At 59.2% G+C, this 9,115-nt stretch overlaps 1 protein-coding gene across 1 annotated transcript in view; it reads right to left on the reverse strand.

Moving 5' to 3' along the window:
• Positions 1 to 5,380: 5,380 nt before the first annotated feature.
• MORN1 (MORN repeat containing 1) overlaps positions 5,381 to 9,115 on the reverse strand; it is a 47,147-nt gene continuing 43,412 nt past the window's right edge. Inside the window, exons 11-13 of the mRNA XM_023515169.1 lie at positions 8,185 to 8,318; positions 7,968 to 8,047; positions 5,381 to 5,424 (exon numbers count right to left, since the gene is read on the reverse strand). Coding sequence (XP_023370937.1) covers positions 5,388 to 5,424; positions 7,968 to 8,047; positions 8,185 to 8,318 — 251 coding nt within the window. The 3' untranslated portion in view covers positions 5,381 to 5,387. The remainder of the gene's footprint in view (positions 5,425 to 7,967; positions 8,048 to 8,184; positions 8,319 to 9,115) is intronic.

Consider the following 9,115-nt stretch of genomic DNA (forward strand, 5'->3'; position numbering starts at 1 on the left):
GTCTCTGTCAGCCAGCAGGGGCTCTGGCCCTGACAGCTGCATGCGCCAGACATGGGCCGTGGGCCTGGTGTCCCTTGGGTCAGCTCTTGCCTCAGGGACTCTGCCCAACTCCAGCTTAGCTCCGTGGAGCCCCCATGTCTGATCTCCACTTGTTCTTCACTCCCCAGGGCTGTCATAGCCTTGCATATACGATGCTGGCCAGCAGCAGTCCTCCTGGGTTGTGGCTGTGCCCCTGAGGTATCAGGATCTGGCCAATTCCCCTTGACGCCAGCCCCTCCCTGGTAGGGCAGGGGGACCCTCCACCCTCCTCACCCACCTACTCCCCCTGGATGCCGGAGACGCCCTTGAAGTGTGTCTCTTCTGGCTACAGGGGCTCAGCCACTTCTGGCTGCACATAGGGTCAACCCTCCGTGGTGGTCAAGCCCATAGTGAGAGGTGCCTGTGCCATGTCCTGGCAAGGAGCTGAGCTTTTATCTGGCTACAATGTTTGGGCACTCAGCTCCCCTAGCTCTGGGGTGTCAGGGACCTGAGATGGAGCACCAGGGCTCCTGGCTGAGCTCAAGACAGGCAGCAACTTGGAGGAGGAGCCTACAGACAAGGGTCTTCCTTTAAGCCCTCACTCTGGCCCTCACACAGTCCCTGGGGCCAGACCAGAGAGCAGGAGGTGTGTCCAGGAGCCTGAGGCACTTCTGCTCAACCGGGCTCTCTCCAGGCCTACCAGTCCCTGCTAGGGATGGCCCTGAAGCCCCTCTGCTCCCCTGTGAGAGTGAAGAGCCCCTTGGCCACCCAAGGCCTCTGCTCCTGCTGTGCTTCCCCCTACTCCACCCAGAATTCTCCTTTCTGGAACATTCTCCAAGTTCGTGACTGCCTGATTGCAAATTCTCTTGGCCCTCCAGTCCCCTAGGCATTGTCCAAATTCTCATACAGACCCCTGGGAGTACTTTGCTGTTCCCAAATTCCCCACCCCCCAGGGCCATGCTTTCTTCCACCTGCCCTCAGGCCAGGCCTCCTCCCCTGCCCGCCAGAGCCCTGGACTGGACCAGCTGGCCTCCTCTCCAGATGCCAATGTAGATGGTGGATTCGGATCATGGAGGAAGCTGCCCACCTACCTGGGTATGCTCCTGCTAGTCCTGCTGCAGCTGTCCCGGGGGGGCTGTGAGGAGAAGAGGAGGCCCTTGGATGCCGTGTGAAAGCCCAAACAGGGCCAGTGGCTCCAAGGCCAATACCCAGCCCTAGGACAGCAGAGGCTACCACATGTGTGACTGCTGTCCTCAGAGGCTCCCACCTCTCACTGCCTTTGAGGGTGGCAGCATGCTCATACCTTCCTAGCCAAGGCTGCACTGCCCAGACCCAGAGAAGGTTCCCTAGCAGCCTCGTTGTAGCCCTCTCCCCGCTCAGCTCCACACTGCACCAGGTGGACCCCTGCACTGATGAGCTTGCTGTAGACGGGGATGGAACCCTCCACCCTAATGTGTAGCTTTTATAAAGAGGAGGAAGATTCTGGAGGACAAGAAGGACCTTGAGCCATTCAGCAAACAGCTGATGCACAGAATCTATCCATAAAACTCAGGAGTGGTGTTTAGCTTCCAGGGAGAAGTCACTTAGAGGAGGTTCTGTCGGGGCAGGGCGGTGGGGGCCCTGTGTCACCTGGGAGCCAGTGAGATGGGAGGGACCAGTAGTCCTGCCCTGGGGCCTCCCTATCAAGAGGTGGTTCTGAGGCTGCGGTCAACAGCCTCATTCTGGCCCCCCAAGTGGAGTGCACGTCCTGCCTTGGCCCAGTCCTTGGGGGCGGGACCTCTTTAGTGCCCCTGCCCTAGGGTTGGGGCCTGGGTTGGCATGGACACCACCCAGACCCCTGTGGCCATGAGATGCATAGCCTGGGTTATGTGCAGCTGGGCCTTGTCCTGAACCGCCCACCAGATGGACCTGGAGCTGTTCCGTGGCCTACCCTGCCACATGGCTAGCGACTTCCTGTCATCAGTAGCCTGAGGTGGCCAACAGCCAGCACAGAGCTGAGAGCAGAGCACAAGTTACCCTGACAAACTTAAATGCCACAGGTGTCTGGTGTGGGATAAAGACAAAAGACTTTAAAACTACTCCATTTTGAGGGGAGGAATGGGCCAGTTTTGGCCCAGGAGTCATGTTAAAGATTCTACAGTGTGTTGGGGGGAAGATAAATAATTTAGCGCTAAGAATAACCAGAGTCTGTCAGGCTGCCAGCCTGCAGGGATGTAAATGGGATTACAAGAATCCGGAGAGTTTTTAAAGAACCCCTAGGGCTTTGAGCAAATAGAGGCAGAGCCAGGAAGGCGCTTAGAGCCTCAGCTTGCTGCTGGGCCGGGCACTGGGTGTGGACAGCACAGACCAGGGCACTGGGCCCATGTACGGGCACCAGCAATGACGGAAAGGGGTCAGGCCCAACTGTATGCCGGGCTTGGGCCTCACTGTGAGAGCTGCACACAAACGCTGGCCCTTCCTGCTTATACCAGGCACAGCTGGGCACAGGGCCACAAGCCCCTCACTCATTTTCCTCACCCTGGCCATGAGGACTACCCAGTGTGCTCCATGCCTGGCCCTAAAGCCTTGCTGCCATCCAGACAGCAGCAAATGGGCCCTGCTCTCCACCCATCCTGGGCGCCCTCCACAGCCCTGTCCTGTTCCCACTGGCCTTTGGGGCCTGGCCCTGTGTCGCCTCGGATCTTGTGTTGGGGCCTGGGTGAGGGCACAGGCAGCTTGGACCTCATGATGGACAACGCTGAGAGTGAGGCTCAGCTGGGGTGAGGCTAGCTGGCCTCCTGCTGTCTTGTCCCAGGTTTTCCCCAGTCTGTGAAGTGGAAACCCTCCTCAGCCCTATCCCAAGCCATGAGGTCGAGGGGACCCTGTCTTGTGGCCTGACAAGGGTCTGCACTCCTGAAGAAGAGAGCCTGCTGGAGCGATCAGAGTCCAGGCTGGAGCCAGAGTGTCTGGACAGATCCTGGTCATTTGGGGAGCAGAAGCAGCCACCACAGGCTGCCAGGGCTCATGAGCAGCCTCAAGGATGGATAGATGAGCTGGGAGCTGCTGAGGTACTAGCAATCAAGAAGTAATAGGGAAAACTGTCTTGGTTAGAGGATGCAGCTTTTGGAGAAGTGGGTTGGCCCCTCTGACCTATTTGCGGATGGCAGGTCACGGATCCCACATAGAAGTTCCCAAACCAGAAAGTTCAGCTGACCTGGAGCCCACTGCTATTGACCTGGCCACGCTGGAAGTGCTGCCCCTCCCTGGTAGCTCGAAAATCAATACTCTGGGTAGAGAAACAGACACGAGTGGACATGGGCCTAGCCTCCAGGTGTGTCTCTGCCCCAAACGGGGAGGCCTCTTGTCCCTTGGGCTGGGCTGGGAGACTAGAGTCTTCTTGCCAATGAGGCCCTCTCTGCACCTGGGAGCTGGAAATGGTTTGGTGACTTTTCCAGCTCACAGAATGTCAAGGTCCGGAGTCTGGCCCCGGCCGAGGATCACCTAGGTCTCCCATTGGCTTCGGGCCCTGGGAGGCCCAGGGGTGCTCTGTTTGGGGTGCTTGTTGGCTGTGCAGGGGGCTCTCGTGGGTGGAGGGCACAGAAGGGTTAACGGTGCCCCTGCCCCCACCCCTGCTGTGGGGTTATTACTCCAGGGCTGGATTAGCGGCCCAGCTGTCCCCACCCTGGCCTTCACACCTGCTAGGGTTTATTACTCCCGCTTAGACAAGACAGGGCTCATTTTTCAATCTTTAAATGTTTCTAAAGAAGTAAAGAGCTCTTGTCAGCCCCTTCTCATGTTCTCCTGTGCTCCCACCCAGAGGAGCCAGGTCCTGGCAGCGCCCAGGACAAGCTTGGGAGCAGGACCCACTGGCCTGGGACCCCTTGGCCATTCTATTCCACTCTATCTCATCATCCCCTCCAGCTGCCCCCATGCCTGCTGCCCCCCACTGCCTTGTTGTCCTGAGAGCTCTTCTTCCTGGGGAGCCTGGCCCAAGGCCACCCCAGACAAACCCAGTCCTCCTGTGAGCTAGGCTGGCCAAGGTCGCCCATGAGGCCAGAGCCTGGCTGGAGATGGGGGTCCCTGATACCCTTTCCTGGTGGTGGGAGAGGCCAGGTTGAGAGGCCCCTGGCCACAGGCCCACACGGGATGCAGTGTAGAGCAGAGGGTACTGTGTGTGTGGAGCCCGGGGAGGGAGGCCCTCGGGAGCTGGGCAGGGCCAGGCTAGGGCCCGTAGCTATGGTGTTGCCACCATGCTGGTCTCTGGTCTGTTCTATAGTTGATTCCAAAGCAGCTGCCCTGTAGACCCTGCTGGGCTGGGCCTTGGGCAGAGCACAGAGAGGAGGGAGGTGCCCTGAGAGAGCCCAGCAGACATGGCATGTGCAGGCTTTGTGGTGGGCTGGAGTGGTTCTGCTAACTGTGTTTGTGGGTTCCTCACAGGAGACCAGTAGCCCATCATGTCCAAAGGGGAGTTTAGGGGCCCTCGGCACTGGCTAGCCAAGGTGATATCCACTTAGCTGAACAAGGAGCCTGAGGCTGCCCCGCTATGCTAGGCTGGCCCCCTACGGCCCAGCTGAACCTCCACCTTGGGTCCTGTGCTCCTGGCTGTGTGTCGCAGTCTGCTGAGCCAGGCCTGGTGCATCGGCTGCAGGTCCTTCCCGAGCCCTGTCCTCCTCCAGACCTGCTGCCCTGGAGGGCCCTGTGTTTACTGGGTTCCTGCCCCAAGTGTCTTGGGGCTGGAGGTACCACAGCTCAAGGCTGTTCCCCTAACTTGCCTCCTAGTGCAGACCAGGGAGGGGCTGGCTGGTCATCCATGTGGCCAGCCCCGGGCAGTGGAGGAGCCCAGGATGCTGGCGCCTCCCTGCTGGTGCCGCTGCTGTGGGTAGCCTTACAAGGGGACGGGAGGCCCAGGCTGGATGCAGCTCCATGACTGGTGGGCTCCCAGGCATCAACTATCTTTTCAAGTTAAAAAAAAAAAAATTAATTGACTCCATCTGTGTTGGCCTAATGACTGATTAAATGACTAATCACGGAAGTCTTAATTAAACCCATTTTTCTCTAAGTCGAGGAGGGGGTGGGGCTCCACGCAGGCTGGTCCTTGCTGAGGCTCCGATGAGCAATTACAACAAGGTCATAGCTGCAAACATCCCACATACGTCCCCAGCTGATCAGACCACATCTTTGGCTGAGGGGTTTCAGGCCGCACAAAGCGCATAGTTAGGGTTTAGGACTTCTGGGGAAAGTGAGAGCAGAGCTCGCTCTCGTCTATGGAATTCTCACGTGTGGCTGGACAAGTGCGCACTGGACAAGTGCGCGGCCACATTTATTAAACCAAGTTCTTCATTTGCAGCTGACATAATTTCACATTGTTCAGGAGCGGACAGAGCTCTTTGTCATGTTGTGGAATTCTGTAATGTGCCTGGAATGTCTCTGCAGGAACGAAGGAGAGGCCCTCTAAGAAACAAGGCTCCTCCCAGGGGGACAGGTGGAGGCTGCAGGGCCTGCAGGTCTTGGCTGAGCCCTCTGCCTACTGCAGGGACCGTGCCCTATCCATGCCATCTGCTCCTCCAGCAAGCCAAGGTCCAGCATGGAGAGGACACGAGACCTGTGTCTCAGGCACCGACATGGGGATCAGGCTCTGAGGATGGTGCAGAATCCCTTTCCTGACCCCAGGACCCACTCTGGACCCTGGCTAGTACCTCTCTTGTCATCGGCCAATGGTGACACAAGTTAGGATACCGTGGCCTTCTACTGGACCCTACCTAATGTGGCTGGAGCTGCTAGTGGTGCTGCTTCTGCTGGCCCCTGACCTCACTGTAGCAGGCAGGGTGGCTGAGTCTCCTGGCAGGCTGGAGTCCAGCCCTTAGCACTTGGCCATCATGAGGAGTGACATGGGGTATGGTGGCCAGTCTAGCAGGACTTGGTTTGCCCTAGCTGCACTACTAGGAGACAGACCCTGTGGACTCTGTGCCCACCAGGCTGGAGAAGCCAGAGGGAGGCAAGAGGTGCCGGGCAGACACTGCAACAGATGCTGGGGACCTCGGGCAGGGTCCCTAACACTCTTTTCTGGTGGAAGTCATATAAATACCCAGATGGCTTAGGGGGAGTACTGGGGAGGAGGATAGAGCTGAGGAGGCCCTGGAAAAAGATTTGAGGTTGACACTCTTCAGCAGCAGCTAACCACATCAGGACAGTGGGGAGGAGCAGCCTGCAGGGGGGAGAGGCTGTCCTGGCCACAAGGATCCAGGAGGGATAGAGGCTGGACCAGGTAAGGGTTTGGTGTGGATGCTGAGATGCATCTCTTTAACCTGGGAGGGGCTTCCTCCCCAGCTGGGGTCACAATTAAAAAAAATCTCTCTCTAGGGTTTCTATATCCAGAAATCAGAGGTCCAGCCACAGAGACCCAAAGAAGGCTTGTGGCCTCAGGACTAAGGCACCCACAGCCCTGAAAAGCTCAGAACTGGGAGGCACTGGTACCAGCGAGATATGCAGGAAGGATGCGGGCGCTGGCCCCACGTGTGCACTCACAGCAGGTCATTATTTCATGCCCACAGACTGAGGCTGCTGCCACAGCTCCCTGGGATTAAAATAATCCCAGTCCGTGGATGTAAATTTTGAGGGCTACAAAACCTGTTCGCCAGGCCGAGAGGATGAGTGGGTGGGTGGCAGTAGCAGCTTCTTCCTGCAGGTGGGAGACAGTCCGCACAATCTGGGTGTGGAGCAGCCACAGCTGCCCTGACCAGTGCTGTCCCTGGGGCAGCTTGGCTGGGGGGGGCCAGGGATCTTGCAGGGTCTCGTATGCTCTTTGTCTATTGCCTGAAGTTACTGTGCAAGGCGAGCTCTAGGCTGAATTCACAAACCATGACTCAGAGCAGCACAGAGGGTGGCACCTTCCGCTAGAAACGCTCATCCCCAGTGCAGCCTCGGGAGTGGATCAAAGGCTTGTCAGCCTGCCAAGTCTGCCCCAGCCCGCGTTCCCGCTTGTCCCACGCTCACTTGCGTCACAGATGAGCAATCTAATTGCAGGGAGCGTCGCGGGCGGCACAGCCTGGGCGGGGGCTGCAGGCCCTTCTGCCACAGCCACTTAGCCCCTTCCCTTTCCAGGCTCACCACGTGTCTGTGCTGTGGCCCGCTCCCTGGCACGGCTGTTTTGACACCTGCCCTGGAGTGGGCAGCATGAGGGCAATGTCCCCTGCACCCTGGCCTTGGCTCCTACTTGCTAGAGGGGGCAGAGGCTGAAGAGGCCTCTGATACCTGGTACTGGGAGCACCACTGCTGCCCCACCGGACACTGTCCTCTGCCCATCTAAGGGGCCCTGCTCTTGGCCACCCGGCCCACGGCCTGTCTCAGGAGGGCTCCTGTCCCTCAGGTCTGTGCCCCACATCACTGCATGTTCTGCTCCCATCAGTCCCGAGCCTCAGTGCACCCTAAAGGAGATGGCGTGGTGCTCCTGGCAGGGAAGCAGGTGCCAGGCACTCCCTCCAAGGCCTGTGGGGCTAGTGGGTGGAGGCCACAGAGCCAGTGGCATCAGTCCTGCCTGAGTCGTCTGCAGCCAGGCAGGGCCCCAAACTGGGAAGGAGTATGTCCCAAGGAACATGGCCAGGGCATCTCTGCACCTCCCAGAGTGCACTGGGCAGCCCTCTCTGATTTAGGGGAACCAGTGCTAAACCCCAAGTCCCAGTGCCTCACGACGCCGCCAGGTGCCTGCCTGTGAGCCCTTCCCACCCTATAGTTCCCACCTGCCAGCCAGGCTCCACTTGAGATTCTGAGGAATGGGATTCTCAGTGACTGGGCTGCAGGAAGCAAGACACTGCTCTGCCAGCCTTGGGCCGTGTGGGTGTCTCAAAGGGTGGCTGTCAGCCAAGGGCAACACAGGTGGGGGCCACACACCATCCCGAAGCTTGGACCCTTGCAGGGCCCCCCAGCTCCTTTGGCGCCTCCCACCTTGAGTGAGTGGGGTTGGCCTCTCCCACCTGTTGCTTCCTGGTAACTCCTGTCCGGAGGGCGTCGTCACTCCAGGGTACAGGCTGCCTCTGGACCTGCTCCTTGCCTTCTAGAAGAATTGAGCAGGGGAGGGGAGAGGGCAGAGGCTCAGAAAGGGGCCACCCTGGACCATGCCTCAGCACTAGGTGGACTGTCACGGGTGCCAGGGCAGTTAGGTGGGCAGGACACCCAAGCTGTGGTGCTTACCTGGTGGAGGCTGTCTAGGGACAGGAATGGACGGAACCTGGGTGGTGGAGGCCCCAGGAAGATGTCCGGAAATTTGGCACAGCCTTGCTTCACATGCTGAAGGGCTCCAGGATAGCGGGGCTCACATCCCCCAGCTGAAGAGAAAGGAAGGGGCCTGGCAGCACCTGAAGCAAAGGCAGAAAGAGCCTTTCACAAGACTGAGGCCTCCTGGGCACAGAGGCTGTGTGGCCCCAGGTCTCCCCCTGTCTGGGTTGGTTGGGGGTGGGGCTGGCCGAGGATGGCTGAGTATACAGGGGCATGTACTTAGGGGGCCCAGCCCCCCAATGCCCTAGGGCTGGGAGGGTCTTCCCTGGGCTCGGTAGGTGCAGGCAGTAGAGTGCTGCAGGCCTGGGAGGCCCTGAGGTCCTGGCACCTGAGGACAGCGAGGGCTGTGTTGAGCTGGTACCTACGCAGTGCCCCTGAGGCCCAGCCCACCCTGCTGCCTCCCTTCTCTCTCAAGGCTCCGTGCGGGGTGGAGGTCAGAGGCTTCCCTCCATAGATAGAGCTGCAGCCCTCAATGCACGCCTTCACCTCTTTGGGGACCCTGGAAGGTGGTCCCTTCAAGCCTAGGCTGGTGTAGGATCCTCCCTCCCGATCATACACGTGCTTCAGAGTCCACTGTCTCTAGGTGGACTGGGGCTTTCCTGCCCACCTGCTGCTGAGGAGCCCACTACCTGGTAAACATGTAGGGAGGAGGCATGGGCAGGAGCTGAGGGGACCTGGCCAGGTCCAGAGGGGGCCTCTTGAGGGGAGGCCTGGGTCAGGGTGGGGTCTCCACAAGGCAGCAGCTCCATCAGAAACACAAGAGATCGACTCGGCGCCTATAGCTCAACCGGCTAAGGCGCCAGCCACGTACACCTAAGGTGGCGGGTTCGAATCCCCAGCCCGGACC

Source organism: Otolemur garnettii, unplaced genomic scaffold (assembly GCF_000181295.1).
Source record: "Otolemur garnettii isolate 467f Iridium unplaced genomic scaffold, OtoGar3 scaffold00067, whole genome shotgun sequence".
Classification (NCBI taxonomy): domain Eukaryota; kingdom Metazoa; phylum Chordata; class Mammalia; order Primates; family Galagidae; genus Otolemur; species Otolemur garnettii.